Genomic DNA, 25,640 nt, shown 5'->3' on the forward strand with positions numbered 1-25,640 from the left:
GAAAACACCCATCACTGGTAATTAATGGTAGCTGTGCTTGGTATTGAGCTATAGCTACAATACTCTCTGGATCCACATCACCACCCACACTTCATCCAGCATCATGACTTCCCAGGAGTAAAGAATCCCAAAGCAGAAGTCTGGGAGAGTGCTGTGTTGGTTCGAAAGTGTTTCTGCTTCCATTAGGAAAGCGTGGAGCGTTAGTCGGGAGAGGAGTGAGAACAGAGGGTTGGATCCACCTGCTGCCTCCAGTCTCTTAACCACCAAACTTGGCGTGAAACCTGGAGACAGAAGGTGAAGCTCAGGAGCACAGATGCAAGGACGTGGAGCCGGAGAGGGGATCTGAAGGCAGGTCCACATGTGCAGCAGAGGCCCCTTGTGAAGCCACATGTAGGATGGAGTGGAGATGGGAGGGAGGGAGGGAGGGTGGGGCAGACTGAAGACCCAGGCAAGGAGTCAAAGGGGTGGGAACTCAGGGACCGAGGTGGAAATGGGACAAGGGAGCAGGTCTGAAAGGCATGGTGGGGTGGCTGGAAGGAGGTGGACAGGAGAGTCAGTCCTGTCCCTGGAGGTGCTAATCCAGGGCCTGGGGCAGGGGTACTGATGCTGTGAGTCAAGATGCAGGGCTCAGTAGTATCAGCTGGCTTCTTGATGAGGTCATCTGTTTACATGAGACATCTTGGCTTGATTTCTTTCTTTCATCATTCATTAGTTCATTTATTCATTCATCAAGAAGCATTGCTTGAGCATTTGCTAGATGCCTGGTAACACTATGCTAAGCTTTGGGATGCCAGAGGAATAAGAACTTGCTTACTGGCTTCAAGTGGGTGGGGACAAGGTGACAAATCAACTGATAATTAAAATACAAGGTGAGTGTTGCTCAGATTGAGGTGCACCAAGGACACCAGGACAGCCTAGAGAAGGGGGACCTAACCAGACTGGGGCGGGGCCAGAGAAATGAGGTAATGTCTCAGCTGATCTGAGTCATGAAGAATGAGTAGGGGTGAGCCAGGCAGGAGTAGGGAGGACATTTCATGTAGAGGGAGCAGCAGGTTCAAAGGCCCAGAGGCATTGAATGGCATAAATTTGAGCCCTGCCAAGTTCTTAAGTATGACTGGAATGTAGAATGTAAGGAGGGAACATGGTACGGGATGATGCTGGAAGGATAAACAGGGGGACATGACATGCTCTTCTGAGGGGTTTTAAAGTATGAAGTATGTGATCAGATTGCGGATTTAGAAAGATAACTAGCATAGCACTGTGGAGTCCAGACTGGAGGTACAGGCAGGGCAGCACTGGTGGCAGAGGAATCAGAGCCCATTGTCATATTTATGAGGACTTGGTCTTCAAGGGCTGTAAAAATGAAATGACAGAAACACATTCAAGTGATATGAAAGAGGTGGAATCTGCTGCATGGGTAACTGATTAGATGGTGGCGAGGGGTGTAGGGTGAACTCATAGAGGAAAGCATCAGGAATTCTGGCCTTGGGTAATGGTGGGGGGGGCAGGAGAGAGAGAGAAGGCAAGCAGTGAAGCTATGTTTTGGTTTGGTTTTGGCAGAAGGAGGAATGATTAGTCGAGCTTTGGTTGTGTTACACTTGGGTTGCTTGGTAGTCTCTGGGTAGAGATGTTCAAGAGGCACTCCATGCCTGGAGACCAGGAGGCAGGCCAGAGCTAGAGGTGCAGAGTTGGAAGATGTCACCCTGAAGGTGGTGCCAGAAGCTAACAGAATGGAAGAGGAGCGTACTCAAGCAAGACTATGAGGGAGAAGAGAAGATGGTGACAGGGTGAACTCCTGGGAAAGAGTAATCCTTACAGGTAGCAGAGAAAGGGGGTGGATGGAGAGTATTGGAAATGAGCAACACGAGAAGTAGAAGGTGACCACAGAGGAGCAGAGTCATGATTTCCAACGGAGCCAAGAGATTGAAGAAGCAAGGGTGGACAATGGTGTTGAAAGCTGCAACGAGTCATTAAAGACTGAGATGCACCCACTGGATTCACTACAGAGTTGTTACAGTGTCTTGGTAAGAACATCTCAATAGGTTTGTAGTGAGAGTGGCCAGGTGGGCGTAAGTTCAGGAGTAAATAGGAGGTGAGGCAACAAAGAGAACTTCAAGAAGGTTGCCTCTGAGGAGAGGATCTAGGGGTGCAGATGTGGTAGGGAATTACTGTTTTTAAGGTGTGAGAGTCTTGAACATAGTAAATACAGAAGGATCAGAGAGTTACTGTTTTTAAGGTGTGAGAGTCTTGAGCATAGTAAATACAGAAGGATCTGGTAGATACTGGATCTAGGGGGATCAGGACAATAAGAGGAGGGGGAACAGATGGGGCAGTTCAGGGCCTGAGAGGTGAGCCAAGCCCCAGAACAGCAGTTCACAAACCTGGCTGCACATTAGAATCACCTGGAGGGCTTTAAACAAATAGATGCCTGGTTCTGTCACCTGTAGATTCTGATTTAAGTGGTCTGGAGTGGAGTTCAGGCATCGTCATTTAGATCAACGAGTGATTCTAATGTGTAATCAGGGTTTAAGAACTACTGTATTAAGTATTCAGTAATTATTTGTTGAATGCTTTAAAAAATCATAGGGATGCCCTTAATTCTTCTTAGCAACAATTAATGTTCAAACATCTGCAAAAGAGGTTGTGAAGAAATTATAAGACATGGTCCCTGCTCTCAAGTTGCTTATAATCCCGTAAGAGAAATAGTAATAGTTTTAAATAAATACATTGTAAATGTGTTAAAGTAGTGGCACAATTTTCAGTAGGATGAGATCACTAGGCCTGTGTGGTCAGGGAAGGTGTCAAAGGGAGAGCTTGGCCTTTGGAGTAGTTCGGGAGCCTAGGTAAGTAGAGAAGAGGAAGGTTCCCACATGCCCAAGACAATAGTCATGACCACTCATTTCCTGAGCACATCTTCCATACTGGCTACTTTACACACAGTATCTCAAATGTTATAATCATGCAAGATGGTTATATGTCACGCCTATTTTACAGAAGAAGAAAGTGAGGCTTAATGAATTTAATATCAAGGACACAGCTAGTAATAAGTGGCAGAATCAGGATTCAAGCCCAGGGCTGGTTGACTACAATGACAGTGCCCTTTCCACTACAATGGGCTGCTGCTTCCCACCAATCAGACCCAGGCTCCCAATTACTGTGTAGCACTGTAGCTTTGGGGACACACCACTTTTGCCAAAGCTCAAGGTGGAGAAAGCCCTCTTTGGCTGGGGCTTCCTGCTCAGGGCCCTTTGTGCAGGGGAAGTACAGACACACACACACACACACACACACACACACACACACACACACACACTTTTAAGAAAGTCTTCCTGGTAGTTCTAATGCTGTTTAAAATTTGAGAACTAAAATTCCAGTCCCTACTTTCTAGGTACAAATCAAGACCTCAGTGTGCAGCTGCAGCTATTCCCCGAGCATCTGAAATCTGCAAATGGAAAGAAGGAACTGGAGAATTCCAGCCTTGGAAAGAATCATCACCTGCCTTCCAGCAGCCTGTACTTTAATCAAAGAATTCTGATATTCACAGTAACATTTGCTAGTGTGAATGTATCCAGTTCTAGGACCATGGATAGATTTCAATAAAGGGCCATCCTCCAGTCTTGGAAAATATGTCATGGTCATTTTTTTCTTGGCAAAGCTTAAAACTGGGCCAGTCCTAGAAAAAGCAAAACATTCTCTATGCCAAGCAATTTCACAGGGACCTCGAGATATAAACCTCATGGAAATCATACAATTTGCTCAAACAAATCTTCTGATTGTTGGCATCTTTCTTGTTTGGTCATTGACAGGAGGAAGTGATTGGAGACTTGAAACCAGGCACTGAATATCGTGTGAGCATAGCAGCTTACAGCCAGGCTGGCAAAGGGCGGCTGAGCTCTCCTCGGCATGTCACCACTTTGTCCCAAGGTAAAGTAGGTTCAAATTCGTTAATAGGTGGCAGGCTGCTCATGCATCCTTCATTCAGCAAATATCAGTAGGGACCTCCTGTGTGCCAAGCATTGTGCTAGGCTCTGGGAATTCAGTAGAGAACAAAAGCAAGCACAGCCCCTGCCCTCTCAGAACTTAGTGGGGTAAGTCAAGACATTCCCTCATTAGTGTGTAGTCACAGAGTGTGATAGGTGCTTCAGCACTGTAGGAACATACAACACAGGGATAAGGGAAGAATTCCCTGAAGAGATGACAACTAATGGAGATCTGACAGGTAAGTAGGAATTAAGAAGGTGAGGAAGGGGAGTGGGAGAAGAGATTTATAGGCAAAGGGAATGCAACTAATGTTTTTAGAGGTGGCACCAAGCTGGACAGTAGGGTACAAAGTTGGGTTGATGGTGGTCACTGCTGGCAAGGAGCTTTTTGTGGAAGGAGAAGCCAATGACAAATGAGTGACAGCAGCACTTCTTTTTTTTTTTTTTGAGACAGTCTCATTCTGTCACCCAGGCTGGAGTGTAGTGGTGCAATCTTGGCTCACTGCAACCTCTACCTCCCGGGTTCAAGCGATTCTTCTGCCTCAGCCTCCCGAGTGGCTGGGTCTATAGGCACACGCCACTGCACCTGACTAATTTTTGCATTTTTAGTGGAAACAGGGTTTCACCATATTGGCCAGGCTGGTCTCAAACTCTTGACCTTGTGATCCACCTGCCTCAGCCTCCCAAAGTACTGGGATTACAGGCATGAGCCACTGCACCTGGTGACAGCAGCACTTCTAAGGACTGCACCGGAGGCTGTGGAGCACACGGGAGGGCACACTTCCTCTGCCCCAGCCTCACAGGCTTTCAGAAGGAGTCCTGGCTTTGGCCTGAGTTACAAAAAAATGCATAGGATTTTGCTAGGAAGAAAAGACAGGAAAGGTCTCCCAGGCAGTTGGAGTAGTGTGAACAAAGGCTAGGAGATGTGTGTGTCTGGATGTGATCAGAAACAGTGGTCACTTGAGGTGATGGGCTCATGGGTGACTCCTACCTCTTTACATAGAAGGGCATTTCCCAAATGACCTACCATTACTATGCATTCTGATTGTCAGGGGCAAAACACACAGAGAAAATAATGATTGGCAGTGATTGTAAGCATTTAATTTTCCTTGAAGGTAAATATCAGTTCTGACAATACAAACACAGATGGAAGGCTGTTAGGAGTTGAGAATGTGATAGAAGGTTTTCCAGGAAACTTAACCACTGTGTGTCCCAGGATTAGTGACTGGGACATAATTCATTGGATTTGCAGTCAGGGGTGCAGCCAGGAGAAGGGAAGACCAGTCTCATTGATTCGAACCTCACACAGTGATCAAGTTGTGATTATGTTTTTGTATTTGTTTGGTTTGGGTTTTGAGGCTGTTCTGAACAGAGATATTTTGGGTATAGGAAGCACTCGTGCTGTTTATGTATTATATTAAACCTCTCCAACGGCTGAGACCACCAGCCTAGTCTAGTTGTATTTGTTGTCCCACCTAGATTCCTGCCTGCCTCCGGCAGCTCCCCAGCAGCCACATGTCATTGTGGTTTCGGATTCTGAGGTGGCCCTGTCTTGGAAACCTGGAGCAAGTGAAGGAAGCGCCCCTATTCAATACTATTCTGTGGAATTCATCAGGTAAGTCTGTATGTCACATTCAAAAGTCAAATGTGTGCCGGGCATGGTGGCTCACACCTGTAATCCCAGCACTTTGGGAAGCTGAGGTGGGTGGATCACAAGGTCAGGAGATTAAGACCATCCTGGCCAACATGGTGAAACCCTGTCTCTACTAAAAATACAAAAATTAGCTGGGCATGGTGGCATGCACCTGTAATCCCAGCTACTCAGGAGGCTGAGGCAGGAGAAACCCTTGAACCTGGGAGGTGGAGGTTGCAGTGAGCCGAGATCATGTCATTGCACTCCAGCCTGGGCAACAGAGCATGACTCCATCTAAAAAAAAAAAAAGAAAAAAAAATGTGTAGATGTCAGAATTCCAAGCCTGATGTAAGACAATGAGGAGAGTCACCTCCAGGTCTCTACCACGTGTATATTTAAGAGTGAACACAGGCTTGGAAGCCCATGTATATACTTGGGCCAGTAATGATCCCCCACCTCTTTGTTGGTGGGTCGTCCGGTAAACCTGTCTGTATCACATACCTCTTCCTCATTTCCCTGGCACAGTCAGAGACTGTTCTAGGCTCTGAAAACTGCTGAGGTACCATTTCTGATAAGCCTGCCTACATTTCAAAGCATGAGCCTTGCCCTCCTGGCTTTGAAATATTATATATCAAAGTAAATATTTGATGATGCTGTTTCTTAGGAGCAGGGAAAAAATCTTTTAAAAACAAGGACAACCCATTGTTTCTTTCACGTCCCTATTGCCTTGGGACAAGTGTCTTGGTTTGGCCTCAACGTTTTCCTTTCATCTGCCTCTCCATTTCTTATTATTCAGCTTAGCAGAGGGTAGAGTGACTGGACATTTTTTACAGATATTAAAGCATTTATTCTCAAGTTAGTACTGCTACGTAATTTTAAAGAAATAGAGAAAGGAAAACAAAGGTCAACAGAAAGAATTCCCAGTCTAAGGTATTTCCTCTGAACTGTAGTTGCTGTTTGATTTTGAATGGAAGCAGTGGCTGGTGAGTGAGTCTGAAAACAATGCTTGTAGAGTTGGGATTCTCTACGTTAAAGGTGATGAGGCTTGTCTGAGGCCTGCTGCTTTCTGCATTCATAAAGAGACTGGCTCAGAACCTCATTCCTAAGGTTCTCTGAAACTGGGACAAAGGATTCTCCCAAGATTTGTTTAGCTCTGCTTCTGTGTCTTGACTTCCTAGCCTATTCCCTGGTAATGGAAAGCAGATATTTGTTTCTTCAGAGGTGAGGTACTGCACTGAATCTCTTTAATGCTTGAGTACGGAGCGTTTCACACAGGACTTGTTAAATTGCAAGTGTCAGAAGCGTGAAAGGAGAAGATGAGGCAGTAATGCATCAGCTCTTGTAACTGTAAAGTCCAGCAGCAAATCTAAATTCGGGGGAGGCTAGATCCGTGTGAATTCAGCAGTATGACTCCATGCGCCTCTCTGCTTTAGTGGCTTCACATTTAGATGACTTTTCCTATATGGTGGCAAAATGGCCACCAGGCAGTCAAGACCTGCAGTGACCAGCCTATCTCCCTAGGAAGGAGAGTAGCTTTCTCCATGGACCCAGCAAAATCTCAATATTTATTCTCATTGGCCAAGCTGAGGTCCCTTTCCATCCTTTGCACAAGTCACTGTGGCCCATGTGGGGAGAATTCATTGACTGGTCAGGCACTGGTCATATTCCAAGCTCTGGAATTAACAGCGGGTTGTTCACTCAAACCTGGATTACGTGGATTGAGTATTCAAGAGGATTGGATCCTCAAAGGAAAACTGTGGTACAATTACTGGAAAAAAGGGGCACAGATTCTAAGAATTTTTTTTTTTTTATAATGCCCACTGCAAAGCCCCAGAACAATGCTTTGCATTGAAGATAATCTACACCACTGCCATTGAACAGATTTTGTAGGCAAAACCTGGAATATCCCTAAAATAAAAAAGATTCTAATCCTGGTTCCAATACTGGTTAAATGTGCTACACTGAAAATCCTAAAACTTCAGCTTTCTCATCTATAAAACTTGGGGCAAAACTTAACATTTATAATTTACTTCCACAGATACATTAGACAACACCAGCAAAGAAGATGTAATACTTTAAAATTTTGAAAAATGCACAGTTCTGGCCAGGCGCGGTGGCTCACACCTGCAATCCCAGCACTTTGGGAGGTAAAGGCAGGCAGGTCACCTGAGGTCAGGAGTTCGAGACCAGCCTGACCAACATGGTGAAACCCCATCTCTACTAAAAATACAAAACTTAGCCGGGCATGGTAGTGGATGCCTGTAATCCCACCTACTCAGGAGGCTGAGGCATGAGAATTGCTTGAACCCAGGGGGCAGAGGTTGCAGTGAGCTGAGATTACACCACTGCACTCCAGCCTGGGGGACAGAATGAGATTCTGTCTCCAAAAAAAAGCACAGTTTTTTTATGTTTTTATGGTAGCCTGGAAGATAATCCGTGTAACCCTGAGCAAAGGTAAGCATTATTTATTATTAATTTTTTGTTCAAACACATATTTTTAAAATTTTCTCTATATCTATATAAGGTAGAAATGGCAGTTTATTAACCTTGTGTGCACGCCTGAAAGTAGAAGATGAAAGAGAGTCACTGGATTCAGACAGAAGAACTGGGAGAGAGTGCCGCCTTCTCTATTGGCAGCCGTGTGGCCCCGTACAGGTTACTTCCCCTACTGAGCCTTGATGCCTCTCATAGTGTGGAGTCCCCTCAAAAGAGAGCTGCAGATAAGGAATTGGGTGCAAATAATTTATTTGGAAGTGGGAATGAGAGAGTGGGGAGAATGAGACAGGAAAGGAGGATATATATAAGGGTGTGTTAGTTAAGTCACTGCTATAGGCAATGGGATCTTCACTGGGGTCTTGATTCCATTGAGATCTCTCTGAAACCCACAGAATTCTTCTCACATTGACCATGAAAAAGGCAGGAGACATGGATCCACTTTGAGCATTGCCCCTGAGGGTATAACTCCCCCACATTTTATGATGAAGGGGGGAGTCCGGAGAGGTGAGGAGTAACAAGAGCACAGCATGTGTCTGAGGTCACATGCTGGCTGCAGGAGGCGAGTCTGAGCCCTCCAAGAACTGTCCATGCCACAGCTGCTGCTGAAATCAGAAGTAGGACAAGGGGAGGTGGCATGACCCCAGAGGCATCGGCTACAAACTCCTTATCTGTAAAACGTGGGCGATGACATCTTCCAGCCTTATAGTGTATGGTTAGGAGAATCAAGTGATATTCTTGAAAATATGGGAAAGAGAAAGAGCTTTGTGTAAGAAAAAGCTGTGTTGATGTTAAAAACCTACAAAAGTATAAGGTATATGTGGGTGTTATGTACAAGTATAATTCCAATTAAAATGCATTTTAACATTCAGAGCTCTCTAATATCTAATATCTAAGGGGCTCAAGGTCTCAAATTCATATATGTATACTTTGAGGCAGAGTTTCACTCTTGTCACCCAGGCTGGAGTGCAACAGCATGATCTTGGCTTACTGCAACCTCTGCCTCCCGAGTTCAAGTGATTCTCCTGTCTCAGCCTTCTGAGTAGCTGGGATTACAGGCACCCACCACCATGCCTGGCTAATTCTTGTATTTTTAGTAGAGATGGGGTTTCACCATGTTGGTCAGGCTGGTCTCAAACTCCTGACCTCAGGTGATCCACCCGCCTCGGCCTCCCAAAGTGCTAGGATTACAGGCATGAGCCACCGCGCCTGGCTTCTTATATATATTTTAAAATTGTATGCCGTTCCAACCAACTGCTGATATATATTTATCTCTTTACCTTGACAAATACCTTCACAGTGTCTGGAAGGTTAGCTTCAAATTTAGAATTCTCGTACGTTGTTGAATTCCAAATGGAATATGGGAATATGGGAAGGCCCAGTCGCTTGTTACATCCCCTGTGCTAGGAATTCTGCCTCTATCTCTTCCAGAATTTGTAACTTCAGCCAAGTTATCCTTTCTCAGAACCCCTATTTCCTCCTCTGTAATATCAAGCAAATGCAACCCTCATTGCAGAGCTCTTGCTCATACTCCTCATAAAGTATCTCTACATGTAGACATTCAGTGTGTATCTGTTTCCATCCTACAGTACCATTATTTCACTTTCACAAAAGTAGAAATTGAGACTCCATTGCATAAGTTACTTTGCCAAGATAAAATGACTGGTTGGGGACAGAATAAAATTAGAACCAAATTCTCCTGACTTCCAGCCCAGTGCTCTTTTTATGAATCCCCAAGTCCTTTCATGTTTGTGACCTACCTTCAGAGATGGAAGCTTAGACCCAGCCTGCCCAGAGCCCTGCTGGCTGAGGAAATGAGAAACCTCATCTTAGGCTGCTGTTTGATGTATTCCTGAAAGAAAGCCTCTGTAGCTTGTTGCAGCATTTAATGTTTGGCTGCAAAATAAATCCATTTGTAAACATCTCAGAGCCTATCCCATTATAAGTGAGTGAATGTATGTTCAGAAAGAGCTTCCCTGGGCTCTAACTCTGAAACTGTAGTTTGTGTGTGCTACGTATGGTCTCAATGTTTATGTCCTCCACAAAACTCATACGTTAAATTCGAACACCCAAGGTGATAGTATTAGAATGAGGTCTTTGGGACGTGGTTAGGTCATGAGGGCAGAGCCCTCAGGAATAGGATTAGTGCCATTTATAAAAAAGGCCCAGGAGGTCTCTCACCCCTTTCACCATGTAAGACCACAGTGATAAAATGCCATCTATGAACCAGAAAGGAGACCCTCAGCCTGGGCAACATTAAAAAATTAGCCAGGTGTGGTATTGCATACTGTAGTTCCAGCTGCTCAGGAGGCTGAGGCAGGAGGATCACTTGAGCTTCAGAGATCAAGGCTGCAGTGAGCCATGATCATGTCACTACACTCTAGCCTGGGCATCAGAGTAAGACCCTGTCTCAAAAAGAAAAAAAGAAAAGAATGCAGACCCTCACCAGTCAATGGACCCTCACCAGACACTGAATCTGCTGGCACTTTGATCTTGGACTTCCTGGCCTCCAGAACTGTGAGCAATCAATTTCTGTTGTTTATAAGTTACCTAGTTTATGGTATTCATTATAACAGTCCAAAGAGACTAAGACAGTAAGAAAGGATGAAAGGCTTTGGGTGGGGGGTGGGGGGACCGTTGTCTTCAGTTATTTTATTTTCCCCAGAGAGGTCCATTTAATGTTTAATAGTGAATTCCTTTTTCTACTTCCTGTGTACAGAAATACACATGACAGGTTTCTGTGTGAGCCAAAAGGTCCTTATTATTATACATCTAAGAGGCAGGACTCTTAGATTCAGAAGTTATCCTCAGATTCAGATAGCTTAATGTGAAGTTCTTCTCTAGATTCTGTCACTGGAAGGTAAGGTTCCAGTCCTCTCTCTGTCTTCATGGTCACTTCTACATGGGTTACTCTTCTTATTTGCTATTCGATGGAGATAAAGATTTCAAAGACATTGTTAGGAGATAGTCTAACAAATTTTTTCTTTTTTTTTTTTTTTTTTTTTGAGATGGAGTCTTGCTCTGTCGCCCAGGCTGGGGTGCAGTGGCACGATCTCGGCTCACTGCAACCTCTGCCTCCCGGGTTCAAGTGAAAATTTTTTTTTTTTTTTTTTTTTAATATTCAACTAAACCAGGAAAGCTATCTCACATTTGAAATCCCAGCTACTCAGGAGCTGAGGCAGGAAGACCACTTGAGCCCAAGAGTTTTAGGCTACAGTGAGCTATAATTGTGCCACTGTATTCCAGCTCGGGCAACAGAGTGAGACCTCTGGTTAATAGAAGATTAATCTAAAAATTATGAGACCAGGGTATGGGAGTGCTGACTACTTACTTATTTGCTAGTTTTCATGATATTTCAAGTAGACCTTATGCATAATACGATGATATCTTGAGTCAGGGGCTTAGGACCAAGCAAATTTTTGTTCTTCATCCAGCTTCTACTACCCCCAAAATAGAGGACACCTCAGGTGTGAGCACCCTGAAGGCGCTCTCAGTAACTGCCTCAGAGAAGAGCTTGGTCTCAGGCCCAGGCAGAATAAAAGCTTTTAGATGACAGGAATCTTCATGATCGCCTCCAAAGTTGGTCTGGAGGCTATTTGTTAGCTTTCTTTGTAGCCATAGATTTTTAGAAAAGATCTGAAGAGGCAAGTTCTGAGTAAGCCTTCAGGCCGTAACATATTTTGCAGTGTTTTAAACACTTTTACTTGCTTTTTTAAAACACAAAAGCCATGTGTTTGAGGTGAAGGAGAATATTTCTTTTCTAAAGTGACACTGAAAATTTCTTTGGGGGCAGCAATGCTTAGTGTTTATTAAAATAAGAACCAAGCATAAATACAGCTACGTATGTTTTGAAATATCTTGGCTATAAATATCTGAGAAACCTTCCTCCTTCTGCCTAAGAATTTCCCCAGGGTAAGTGCCTTTCTCATAAGCAAATAATATATAGTATGGTGGCAATGAAAACCAAAGACCTGGAAAAACGTTCCTCATCACTGAAGTTCCAATTGGGGTGCCATCCTGTCGTATGCTGTCTATCGAGTTGGATAAAGGTGAAAAATAGTTTTCATTTAACTTGCCTACAGTTTTTCTGAAGGTGTCACCTTATTGGCTAAAACTGCTTCAGAGCTTTGCATTATTACTTGCTGGACAGGGCAGGCTAAAGCTTAGCAACGGTTGTTTTTAGTTTAAAAGTCCACCATTGGCCAGGTGCTGTGGCTCATGCCTGTAATCCCAGTAATCCCAGTTCCAAAGAGGCAGATAACTTGAGGCCAGGAGTTTGAGACCAGCCTTACCAACATGGTGAAACCCTATCTCTACTAAAAATACAAAAATTAGCCGGGGGTGGTGGCACATGCCTGTAATCCCAGCTACTCGGGAGGCTGAGGCACAAGAATTGCTTGAACCCAGGAGGCGGAGATTGCAGTGAACCTAGATCACCCCACTGCGCTCCAGTCTGGGCGACAGAGTGAGACTCAGACACACACACACACACACACACACACACACACACACACACACAAAGTCTACTATTGGCTTATTTTGGGTACATGTGAAAGTTCAGAACATGTCTGTGTATGCTTTAGGGATTCAGGTCAAGAAACATTGATCTCTAAATCTCAACGTAAGATATTTATATTAATAAGTGAGAAGGAGCAATGCTTCCCTTCTTCTTCCTTTCCAACTTTTCTGCCCAAATAATTCTCTGGTGCCTGGCAGATGCCTTCCATAATAAGACTTGAAGAATTCATCTTCACACAGGGCTGCTTCTAGGTGGATTGCAGCACCTACATATTGGTTTCATTTGAGAATTTCAAGGTCATGCAACCTGGGTGGGTTTTTTAAAGTATTACTCGCAAATTGATATTTTTGTTAAAAGTCATCTCTCCTTCCATCTCATCATAGACTTCCATATTCTGTAAGTAACAAAGAAACTTAATTAGTTTTCTCACAGGAAGTGACCCTGCAAAGGCTGTTACTGAAATGAAGATCAAGTCTGGGATTCAGAATGGAAGCTGAACAGAGGATGGATTTTCTTTGAACAGTTGTAAGGGATGATGTGATTTGACTCATGGTCAAGGTCAAAAGCTGTGAAGGTTAAAGGAGTTTCTCATTCAGAATTGAGGCTTATAGCCTGATTCATGGTATCATCTCTTGAGGTTTTAAGTGTGTACAAATGTGGAATCAGAAGAGACAGTTCTGAACCAGCCTCTAAGCCTGGCGAAGTTGCTTGATTCCAGTCCTCAGTTTCTTTCTCTGCAAATTAAGGCATGCTGGATATGTGACATCTCAAATCCTGTGACTCTGCTCATCTAGTATCAAGATGTAGGGGAGGCAGTATGGACGGATTGAGTAACACACAGGCTCTGGCTGGACTCCCTAGTGCAAACCTTGTCTCTACCACTTCTAAGCTGTGTGATCTTTGGTGGGTTATTTAACTTCTCAGGGCCTCAGACAACAGAATGGGGATAATAATTTACTTGCCTCATGGGGTTATTATGAAATTACATGAGTTGACACACATGAAATGCCTAGAACAGCACCGAGCCCTTAGTAAGTGCTCAATCAATGCCAACTATTTCTATATGGCTTTCTCAATGGGTCTTGTCTGCTTTCCTACATAGCCTGCTTGTTCCTGGCTACAAGTGTGTTTTCAAATTATTTTATTTAATTAATTAATTTATTTTTCAGGTAGAATCTAGTCTCGCTGTGTCACCCAGGCTGGAGTGCAGCGGTGTGATCTCAGCTCACTGCAACCTCCACTTCCCAGGTTCAAGCAATCCTCCTACCTCAGCCTCCCGAGTAGCTAGGATTACAGGCATGTGCCACCATGCCCAGCTGATTTTTTTTTTTTTTTTTTTTTTTGTATTTTTAGTAGACTTGGGGTTTCACCATGTTAGCCAGGCTGGTCTCGAACTCCTGACCTCAAGTGATCCACCCACCTTGGCCTTGCAAAGTGCTGGGATTGTAGACATGAGCCACTGTACCCTCCCTGGCTACAAGTCTTTATGATTGCTATCCTGTCAGGATAGCTCTTCTACCTCCTTACTTAACCAACTCTTGTTCATCCTTCAGGACTCCTCTTTAAGCGTCACTTCCTCCAGGAAGCCCTGCCTGACTACGTTCATCTACTCCCAGATTAGGTTAGCTATACCTCCAACATTTACTTTCAATACTCAACACACTCATAGTTAATTACTTTTTCAAGGTCTGTCTTCTTCTTGGAACATGAAGGCAATGTCTACCTTGCTCCTTTGTGTGGAATATAGCACATAGCACTGTAAACACACCACATGTCAAATAGGTGCTGGTAAGCATTTGGACACAGGTAGTCATGGGATTGATCTAGAGCAGGGGTGTCCAATCTTTTGGCTTCCCTGGGCCACATTGGAAGAGGAAGAAATGTCTTGGGCCACACGTAAAACACACTAACGATAGCTGATGAACTAAAAAAAAAAAAAATCTCATAATGTGTTAAGAAAGTTTACAAATTTATTTTGGGCCACATTCAAAGATGGCCTGGGCCACATGTGGCCCTCAAACAGTGAGTTGGACAAGCTTGATCTAGAGGATGCCAGCAACTAGCTAGATCCCTGAGCAAGCCGCTTAGTCCTGCTAAGCCTTACTTTCCTCTGCTGTAAAATATGGATGGTAATAGTAGCTACCTCAGAAGGGTTGCAGAAATGAAAAGTTCTATACAGCACTTAGAAGAATGGCTCATGGAGGATTTTTGATTTTTTTTTTTAACCTGAGCCACATGCAAATGTATCTTCACACTAACAGTTACTTATTTTGAGTAAATAATGTAAAAGCATTACCCCAAGTAATTCAATGAATCCTTTACCACCAATATCAGAGGCCACAATGGTAACCAACATCTGACCTCACCCACTACAGAAATAAAAACCATGTAAAAGCCAACAAAGATCATATGCATCCCCCGACCCCTCACCAATGCCCCACTTCAATCCCAGCTGAAAGTTTATTTATTGCTATCAGTTTTTCATCATAAAAGCAATCTCAAGATGTGGTAAAGCTTCAGATAATACCTAAATGTGTATGACTAACTTGAAAGTTCCTACTGTGATTTTATTTCATGTGGAATGCAAATTCATGTCTTAGAGCTCATCATAGTAACTAAGTAAACTGCCACCGTTCTTCATAGCATTTTACTGGAATATATAGTAAAACTTGGGCATATGACTGCAATATTTAAGAATGATGTAATCTGATGTTGGGTTGCTAGCCCCCAAAAGTTAGAATTGAAAATATTTAAAGAATTATTCTTATACAGTTACTTTTGGGGGGAAATGGGAAAAAACAACCCCCCAAACCCCCTTTCTTTTCAAAAAAAAAGTGTTAGAAGTTTTGCTATTTAAGTATGAGCTTTCATTACCATCAGCAATAGAATTAGATATAAGCAAGAATGAGCTTGCTTGGATGTCAGCTGGGATTTTACATGACAGGCAACAAGTGCTGCTTCACAAAGAATTCTTTTCCATACTTTTAGTTTTGAAACTGAAAATCTTAGAACCACCTTCTAGACTGGCACCTGGTCTTAGAAATTCCAGAAGCTGAAGTCCCTTTGCTCAGGCCCTAAGGGAAGGGCTACTTTAAAGGATTTAAAGAAGTCCAGCCTATAGTTTGGCAAATGGATCCCGTAAAGCTTCAATTCCTCCTACCCTAAGCATTCCTGATATAATCTCTGGTTAGATTGATGGCAATTGACATAAATTGAATTATGAAACAGCTTTGGGAGCCATTTGTAAACTGTAAATGAAGTGTGCTCGCCTATTGCCCCACCTGGGACAAATTGCCAGCTGAGTTTATCATAACCCCATTGTATCCATCTGTTTGTCATTTGGTTAGGTTAAACCAATTTGTACCTAAAGAAAGAAGGCTGAAAGCTGAAGGTCAAATAATACATCTTTTTTTTTTTTTTTCTCATCTTTGACTACTGAGTAGTTTTGGACTTTTCTCTGCAATTCATTTAGTGTAGAGCAAATCCTGCATAAAACCAGTCTGTAAAATTGACAGAATCAGAGGCTTTTCTGAGCAGAAGGTTTTCTCTCACCCCTGTTGTGTTTGCCCTGGGTAATCTATGGGATCACATCTCTTCTCTTAGAGCAGGGTGTTTAACCGGCAGTCCATAGATCCCGAAGGGTTTCCTGGATAGAATTCAAGGGGTCCCTGGACTTGGATTGGAAAAAATATATATATATCCTTAGTTTTACCAATGGAAATTTAGCATTTTCTTCAAAAATGAATGTAGACAATAAATCACAATCATATTAACAATTCTTGTGACGCTATCAACATTAGAATCACAGGTATTTTCTTATCCGGTTACAATGGTTGCACATATCTTGAAATAGCAGTTATGTTTATCACTATTTTAAAATTAGTATAGTTATTAAATCCATTGCTACATTTTAAATTTAATGTATTATTAAAGAAGTATTTTATTTCATGATTTTATTATTTTGATCATTCTTTTCAATATAGTTGATTTCCTTTGTGAACCTATATATTTGATGCATTTAAAAACATCACTCTGAGAAGGGGTTCATAGGCTTCATTGGATTGTCAAAGTGGCACAAGCCAGGTTAAAGCATGCTGTTGTCTTAGATCAGAGGTTGGTAAACTTTTTCTCACAGGATCAGATAGTAAATATTCTGTGCTTTGCCAGCTGTATGAACTCTGTCTCAAATGCTCAACTCTGCCACTGTAGTAAGAAAGCAGCCATAAACAGTACCTAAATGGGTATGGTTGTGTTCCAGTAAAACTTTATTTACTAACACTGGCAGCTGGCTGGAATTTGCCGACCCTGATTTAGGGCATCATGCTATTTCTAAGTTGAATTCTGAAGATATTTTAATTCAGCTCAATCACCCTTTATTGGATACCTCCTATGAGCATATGTTCATACAAACATGTATGTATTGAGCATCTCATGTGAAAAACATACAAGAGATTTAGGGATGAATAAATAAGCTGTAGACTCTATCCTTGGACAGTCTACTGGGGAATGCAGATGGACAGAGTTCAGAGGAGTAGTGAGTGTTGTAGGCAGGCATGGCCACCAGGAACCTAGAGAAACATAAGCTTGATCTGACCTGGTTTTGAAGGAAGGAAGCTTCTTATGGGAGCAAAGAAGGACACATCAGAGATTACCAGGCAAAAGGGGAGGGAGGAAGCAACGTGAAAGGCTTAGGCTGAGGAAGCCACTTAAGCAATGGCTTGGAGGCAAGAAGAAAATGTTCCTGGAATTGCTTAGAAAGCCTGGAGCTCTGTGGGGTGAGAGATGGGTAGGCGAGGATCACACCAAACAAAGGCCTTATGGAGGAGCCCATATGTATCCTGAAGGGAATAGGGAACTATGGAAAGTTGTTAAGCAAGAAAGGGACTGGTAGTGTTTCCATCTTTGAAAGATCATGCAGACATCCCAAGGAACACGGAGATGAAGAAGACAAAATCACCATGTTTAATGAGCTCACAGCCCCGGAGAAAAGACAGAAGTATAAAATTATACTGGAAGGTGATCTAATCAGTGTCGTAGTAGAATCAGATTCAAGGCATGGGATTGTCTGGAGGAAAGTCTTTTTAATTCTGTTTCTGAGATGATGCTTAGAAGGAATAATGTGAGAGAAAATACTTAGGGAGGGAGCCATCAAGTAACCCCGCGTCCTCCGGAAAGCATCCCATTGTGTCTTGGTAGGTTTAATGTGGAAAGAAGGAAGCCACAGGTGTCTGTTGTGCTACAGTTAGGATTCTGGTCCCCTCCCTCTAAGGCCAGTAGAGTGGCCTCTACTGTCAAGGCTATTCTGGACGTTCTGCTGTATCCCCTAGAGGACAGTTTCCTGCTCCAACAAATTCCACTCTCAAAAGTATTTTCCTAGCAGGATTTAACCAGTTTTAGCAATTTCCTAGTTAACATCTATGACATGCTTGAGCTTCACTCTTCATCTCAGCTCCATCTTTCTGGAACAGGAGTTCTCAAACCGAGAGGTGAAATAGGATAGAAAAGAGAATACCACAGGCTCTCACGCAGAGTAAAAAGGAGAATCATTTTGTGAAACTTGTTTCAGGTGTATGTGTGTGTGTGGTGTTTATTGGGTCACAATGTCCAGTGTATATCTTACTGTGAATCATTCAAAAACAGCTCTGATATGTGATGAATCCAGAGGCTAGACAGGCTTTGAGGTTGAACAGGCTTCATTTGCCATGTGTTGGTACTGAATTCAAGTCCAAGGAACAGATTCCTCTCAGGGGCTAATGACACCTGCTTTCTTTATTTTTGGAATTGTAGAGTTTGAAATGCCATCTAAGGTATTCTAGGAGGAAAAGTTTAGTGCAGTGTGTTTCAAATTATAGGCCACAGCACTTCAGTGAGGGGCAAGATCAATTTAGTGGTCCTTTACCAGCATTTTGTTTTTTTAAAGAAGTAGAAAAGAACGGAAAAGGAGAGAAAGGAGAAACATGAATAAGGTAGTAAAGCTAAATATTTTTTATTGAAACTTTTTTCAGCTTTGTACTCATATATAATATACATATTCATGTGCATAGATATATTTACTATGGAAAAATGTATTACTGTGAGTCAAGGTCAGAGATGCTGAATTAAGTAGCTCCCACCCTGATCAGGAAGTCACTTGTTACATTATCATCCCTGATTGAGGACCACCCAGTTTTGCTTTAAGATAGTCATCGAGGCACAGCTCATCCCTTCCAAGGCAATCAGCTTCCTTATCAGCCATTCCTAATGGACATCAAAAGGTTTTCCTGCCATTGGCTTCTCTGTAAGAAACCACTGGGCCTCTTAGTCCAACATGCAAAACACAGAAGCTTTCTACACCGTCTTTATTTGTCTGTCTCTTATGTAAAGACACCATCCTATCCTTACTAAGTTTCCTCCACCTAAGCCGGCAGTACCCACTCTTTGGATTCTGTATCAAGTGGAGATGGGTCTAGAGCAACTTCTGCCCAGTGATCAACGTAGAGAACCATGTCTCCCTAGGATGTGGATTCTGGGACTTAGACTTCCCTCAGAATTCTAGTTCACAGTGACCTATTCAAATACAGTTCTTGAAATGTGCAATTTTGCGCTGGCTTCCTACTGATCCTTAGAGGTACTGTTTCCGCACTGATGCTCAGATGTATTATATCCCCAGTTTATTAGGTTATAAACTCCCTGAAAATGGAACTGTGCTTATACTTCCCTGGAGCCTCCTGGAATATAACTTTTGTGTTGGGTGCCTGGTTGATAATCATTCATCATTTACCAATCGACTAGCCCATGGCAGCCACCTATGGGGTTTGATAGTATCAAGAAAAATGATTGCTCACTAAGGTTGAGATTGGCAATGGGCAAGGTAGTCAGAACACTTCAAGAAAGGAATTAAAACAGAAAGATATACCACCCAGTAGTTCTGTGACTTTGGGTAAATTATTTTTCTTCAGTGACCATGTGGGTAGAATGAGAGACTGGGTCAGATCAGTGACTCTCAAAGCTTTTGGGATCATAATTTTATCTTTGAGAATCTGATAAAAGTGAAGGAATCTTTACTTAGAAAAATGAAATGTGTTCATGTGTAAAATCTTGCATACAATTTCTGAGAGCCCTCAGACACTTGGACCAAATTATCTCTAAGATTTCACCCAGCTCTGATAGCCAGGTTGGATTCTAACAATGCCATTGGTAAGTGGCAAAATGAACCAGTGAGTGAGCCCTGATTAAGTGAATTGATGAATTGGGTTTTGAGTACCCACTGCTGGTTGCATTCTCTATTCCCCACCTGAACTCCCCTGCCCAGTAACCTTCCAAAGGTGAGCCACTGATCTCCTGAGGTATAGGATGCCTGGCCCAACCCTATCTCACTACTTGGCAAAATGCTTGAAGTGTAGGCCCTGCTGGTGACTGCCCATGTTTTTTGTTGTTGAGGTTGTTTTTCTTTTTGAGACAGGGTCTCATTTTGTCACCAGGCTGGAGTACATTGGTGCGATCACAGCTCACTGCAGCTTCAACCTCCCAAGCTCAAGCAATCCTCCCACCCCCAACTTTTTTTTTTTTTTTTTTTTTTTTTAAGTTTTTTGCAGAGACAAGGTCTTACTATGTTGCCCAGGCTGGTCTTGAACTACTGGGCTCAAGCAATCCACCCACCTCAGCCTCCTTAGCAGCTGAGATTATAGGCGTGTACCACCATGCCTGGCTAATTTTTTTTTTTTAATTAAACATAGTCATAGTCAAACATAATTAAGACATAGCCCAGGCTGGTCTTGAACCCCTGGGCTCAAGCTATCCTTCCACTTCAGCCTTCCAAAGTGCTGGGATTACAGGCTTAAGCCACCCCACCAGTTGGCCAGGTGTCCACCTGTTCCTCGGGGGTGGCAGCCCATTCTCAGTCAACTTCTCACCCTCTGGCCTTTTCATTGTTGAATACATTGCCAAGATAGTGTTGCTATAGTGATCTGACCAACAACTTTGTAGTTAGGATAAAGTGATTTTTTTCAGTCAAAAAAAAGATAAAGCTGTTTTGGGAGATGATTTAAGACAATACTTTTGCCTGGTCGTCTCTTTCTCAGCCTCACCTTTGTACTTTTGTACCTCAAGAGACTCTAAAAACATTCAAATAAAAAACTCATGACAAAATCAGAGGCAAAATGTTAAAGGTTTGGAACTGGCATTCAATCTGCATGAGCTCATCTCTCTCACTCTATAGAATAAAAATAAATGCTAACGATTTCAATCTCTTGTTTGCTGGAAATTAGAGTTTTTCTTTTCTGCATTAAATGGACATGTACAAAATCATCTCCTTTTAGTTTTGCTGTAGTTTTTACATAAAGATTGTTGCAGGTATTTGCAGGTAGTCCTGGGTAAATAACAGCAGACTGTGAGAATAGATATGGGTTATTTCCTCTATAAATATCACAAGGGAAGCTTAGCAAAGGATAACAGGAGAGTTTTATCTAAAGATCACATCTTTTCTGACTTTACTTTTAGATATCCCCTGTGGTTTTCCTCTGCGAAGTGATTTTGTTCTAATTTGAGTTTGTAAATGTGTTTCCTTCTACTCACTGAGGTTTTCTCTTTGATGATAAAGTTAGTTTACATGAGAATTCCATCTTTGGGGAAAGAATATCAGGAAAGAGAAACCAGCCCTGCTTCCTCCATGGGCATACCCTGTGAACTCGGCTTTTCCAAACACATTAACACACTACTCCCAGCTCAGTAAGCTTGAGGAAGCATCATTTACTGGGCGTAAGGACTCCATCGGGCTTTCAATCATTCCTGCTAATGAAAAACTGGGAGAGTTCATATTAAGGAAATTAGCTGTTCACCACGGCATCTTCTTTTAGCAAAATGAGTCTTTATTTCCTTGCCTGGTAAGTTGGTCATCAAAGACAAACAGAACTTTTTTGCTTCCTGCCTTGCTTTAAATAGCTGTGGGCAGAGGTGTTTAACAACAGAACACCTGAGAGGCGGCCAGGGAGCAAGCAAAGGGATGGGGGAATTGCCTCTCACCCGCCATCACTCCAGTTTTTCATCCAGTATTAAGGGTCTTCTAAATCTAACCTCATCTTACCAATCCAAGTTGGCCTCACCATTTATCAGCTATGTGACCTTGGGCAAGTTACTTACCCATTCAGTGCCTTAGTTCCCTTATCTGTCAAAAAAAAGGTGGGGGTGTTTAATATTAGTACCTACTGCATAGGGCATTTGTGAGCAGTAAATGAGTTAGAAGGGTGCGTGGTAGATGGAAAGCCCTTGATGTTATTAGCACAAAGCCTGTACTCCCCTTAGACCATTCACACTGTCCTCAGGCCATGCACAATTATTTCCAACTTTTATCTTGTAGTTCTTATTACCTGGAATGTTCTTTTTTTTTCTCCCCTTCAGCTAGGATGTCCACGTAGAGCAGAGCTATCCAGTAGAAATACAATGCAAGCCTATGTGAAAGTTTATATTTTCTAAGAGTGGCACTTAAAGGGCAATAAGAAAGAAACGAAATTAATTTCAGTAATATATTTTAACCCACTGTATCCAAAATATACTCATTTGAACATATAACCCATATAAAAATTACTGAGGTATTTCACATTCTTTTTTATTTTTCTTTAAAATCCAGTGTACATTTTACACTATAGCACATCTCAATTCAGACACATTTCAAGTGCTGACTGACTACCACATGGGGTAGTAGTACCGTATTGGATCATGCAGGTATAGAGTAAGCAGGCAGCTGTAAGTTACTCATTTTGTGAATAAGCCCTTGAATAATGGCTGGTGCCTGCTGAGTGTTTACAATTTGATGCCAGGTACTAGGCTGGAGATATATATCTTATTTAATTTTTATGACTGTCCTCTTAGGTAGGTCCTTTTATTATTCTCATTTTACAGATGGGAAAACTGAGTCTTAAAGGAATTAAGTAGCAGCTAGTAAGTAGGAGAGTCAGGATTTGAACTCCAGAGCTCATCCTCCCGCCTTCTGTTTATTACTTCCCAGACGGGAGCTCTAAGCAAAGGTCTGCCTTCTCTGAAGGGTCCTCCAAAGGACATGTAAAAATTCAGCACATTGGCCACGCTGTGTAATTATTTAAGACTAAGAATGTCCGTGAACAGATTCTTCTTGGGTTTTCCCATGACAATTCATGCAATTAGTCACCCTATAAAACTTATATTTATTTTGTGAACAGATTGTGAATAGATGGAATCTGTGTTCTTCTGACCTCTGGGGATGGGGACTGCCAAAGGGAGGATTGTTTGTGAACATCTGGAAAGCAGAGTCCTTGAAAGTGAATTCCTGTGTGAAGATCTTTTCATCACAGCGAGGGCCTTACAAGGAAAAGCGGATGGTCTTTAAGCAGTGTTTACAACTGACCCTAAAAATAATCTCCTTGTTTTTATCGGCAGGGACTTGCAAATGATGACTTGTGATTTCAAATCAGGATTAATTTCAGATAGGAAATGTTAACTTACTTTTACGAGTATTGCTTCCAGAGTTCAAATGCTGTTAGTTTACACAGCCAGCTAGCTTCCCTTCCCTCTGGTATTTCTGAACTACTGCTTCTTCTTTTTCTCTAATCAATAAAGGCCAGATTTCGACAAGAGGTGGACCTTAATCCAGGAGCGGATCCAGATGGACTCCATGGTAATCAAGGGCCTCGATCCAGATACCAACTACCAGTTTGCTGTGAGGGCAATGAATTCCCATGGCCCCAGCCCCCGCAGCTGGCCCAGCGACATCATCCGGACCCTCTGTGAGTACCAGGGCCCTTCTGAGGGACCGAGGGAGCTGCCTGTCTGGGTGTGCCTCATGAAGACTGGCTTGACCTGGATGCTGTACAGAAGGACAGCCTGGAAAAGGACTAACCCCAGGCTTTCCTCCTGCGGTTTTCCCAGCCCTTTGGAAGTTAGAGGCTGTCAAGAGGGACACAGGCTGTTTCTATGTCCTGGAGGTCAGCAGAGGATTTATTTTTGTTGCATCCTTGGGAAGTTTGAGGTCAGTTTTCTTTCACAGTCACACAACAGACCACATAGCAAAATGATGTGCAGCCTTCCCCCTCCTTTTCATATTTTGAGAAAATGAGTTAATCTTAGAACCATAGGAGAAAACACTAAGGCCCCTGGAGGCTTCAGGGTTTGTGTTCGCCTGAAAATAAAGGATGTTCAAACAACATTAACTCCTCTGAATGATGGTCGAGGAGTATCAAAGAAGTTGAGCGCTGACATGGAGCTGGGGCTGTAGCCAATGGTGTAAGTTCTCATAGTGCCTAGGGGATGCTTGGGCCGGTGTTCATCAAATCACCTGGGGGTTTTGTTAAAGTCAGATTCTGATTTTGGTCTGGGTTTTAACAAACTCCCACACGATGCCAAGAACCATTCTTGGATTGCCAAGGGCTTAGACCACTTTGGCAAGCCCAGCCCAGTTTAGAGGTTTTTTATATCTGGGGAGTGGAGGGTATATTTCCATAAACCTAGAACCGTGTGTAGCAGGGAGAGCTGAGAACGGAAATGTTGGCACTTTTTTGTTTGAAGACTCTGATCTTTTCATTGTTGCCAATACATTCCTCTGGTAGGGCCCGGTGTTCCTCTGGGTCCTCTTTACCCTGAAAAGGTGCTGTCAGAAAGGAGCCAGCCCTGGTAGCTGGCTTAACCCGCCAACATGAAGCCCTGTTTTTATTGGTTAGCGGAGATGAATAAACTCCTCTCCTCACAAAGCACCCACACAGCTGACATCCAGGGTCACTGCTGTGTTCAGGGGTAGAGATTCAGGAGGTTCCCCAAATCTGAGGGATTTTGGCTCCTTTGAAAACAACCCCTACCCTAACCTTGAATGTCTGGTCGCCTTTTGTCAAATTAAATTGTTGGGTTATATAGGGAGGCTATACTCCAAAACACACACATGCGCACATACACATACACACACAGGCACATGCACACACATATGCACATGCTCTTGCACCCGATAAGTACTATTGACCATCCAGACAAAAAAAAGTTTTCACTCTTCTTCTTTAGACTTTAGAAGCTTAAACTTTCAAGCCACATGCCAAGGGCTGACAGCCTTCTTTCTGGAAGAAATGTTAACGATTCTATTTAAAGGAAGGCCTTGTTTGATTACTCTTTGGCTGAACTTTGTGGAATAACAGGAGCTAGGGGCTGACAGTACTTTGAAACACTGAGTTCGTCTTTTTGCACTACAAAGTGAGCAGCCATTTGATGCTGTGTCTCCACCTGCCCTCCCCATGGAACGCCTGCTCCATTTTGTGAGCTGCTCCAGGCTCACCTCCTTCAGTCTATCCTTTAGCTTCCCCTTCTCCATAGAGTCAAGAACGTAGAATAAAGATGAGATACAACAAGCACATGCTGATTTAGATGTGCGCATAGAGACTGCAGTCAGGGAAGAATGGGTGGGTTGGGGCACCTCTCATACCGCTCCTGCTTCTTCTTTTTTTTTTTCTTGAGTCGGAATCTCGCTCTGTCGCCCAGGCTGGAGTGCAATGGTGTGATCTCAGCTCACTGCAACCTCCGCCTCCCGGATTCAAGCAATTCTCTTGCCTCGGCCTCCCGAGTAGCTGGTATTACAGGCGCCCACCACGATGCCTGGCTAATTTTTGTATTTTTAGTAGAGATGGAATTTCACCGTGTTGGCCAGGCTGGTCTCTTTGGCCCGGGTGATCTCGAACTCCTGACCTTGTGATCCACCCTCCTTGCCCTCCCAAAGTGCTGGGATTACGGGCGTGAGCCATGGTGCCCGGCCTCATACTGCTTCTTTTTTAATGGAAACACTGATCTGGTCTTAGAGTTTCTGATTCTAATTTCCCCATTGCTGGATTCTGCTTTTCTGGATTAAGTGGATAAGTTATGTGAAAGTGTTTTACAGATCTGTAAGATTTTATTATACTTGGCCTGTTATGTGAAGTAAAATTTTAAAATTTCAAAGTAATTGTGGGTGGGGAAGGTGGACAAAACAATGCTAAGTCAGTGAAAATTCTCAGTTATGAAACTTTCTTAAACAGACATAATTTTACTGCTT

At 43.0% G+C, this 25,640-nt stretch overlaps 1 protein-coding gene across 11 annotated transcripts in view; it reads left to right on the forward strand.

Annotated features, from left to right (window-relative positions):
• Positions 1-25,640, forward strand: part of EGFLAM (EGF like, fibronectin type III and laminin G domains) — a 231,373-nt gene that overhangs the window by 119,316 nt on the left and 86,417 nt on the right. For all 11 annotated transcript variants that reach the window (XM_017853199.1, XM_017853202.1, XM_017853201.1 and 8 more), the window contains 3 exons: positions 3,807-3,924; positions 5,460-5,595; positions 23,195-23,361. In XM_017853199.1, coding sequence (XP_017708688.1) covers positions 3,807-3,924; positions 5,460-5,595; positions 23,195-23,361 — 421 coding nt within the window. The remainder of the gene's footprint in view (positions 1-3,806; positions 3,925-5,459; positions 5,596-23,194; positions 23,362-25,640) is intronic.

The sequence above is a fragment of the Rhinopithecus bieti genome, unplaced genomic scaffold, assembly GCF_001698545.2.
Source record: "Rhinopithecus bieti isolate Rb0 unplaced genomic scaffold, ASM169854v2 scaffold_34818, whole genome shotgun sequence".
In the NCBI taxonomy this organism is placed as follows: Eukaryota; Metazoa; Chordata; class Mammalia; order Primates; family Cercopithecidae; genus Rhinopithecus; species Rhinopithecus bieti.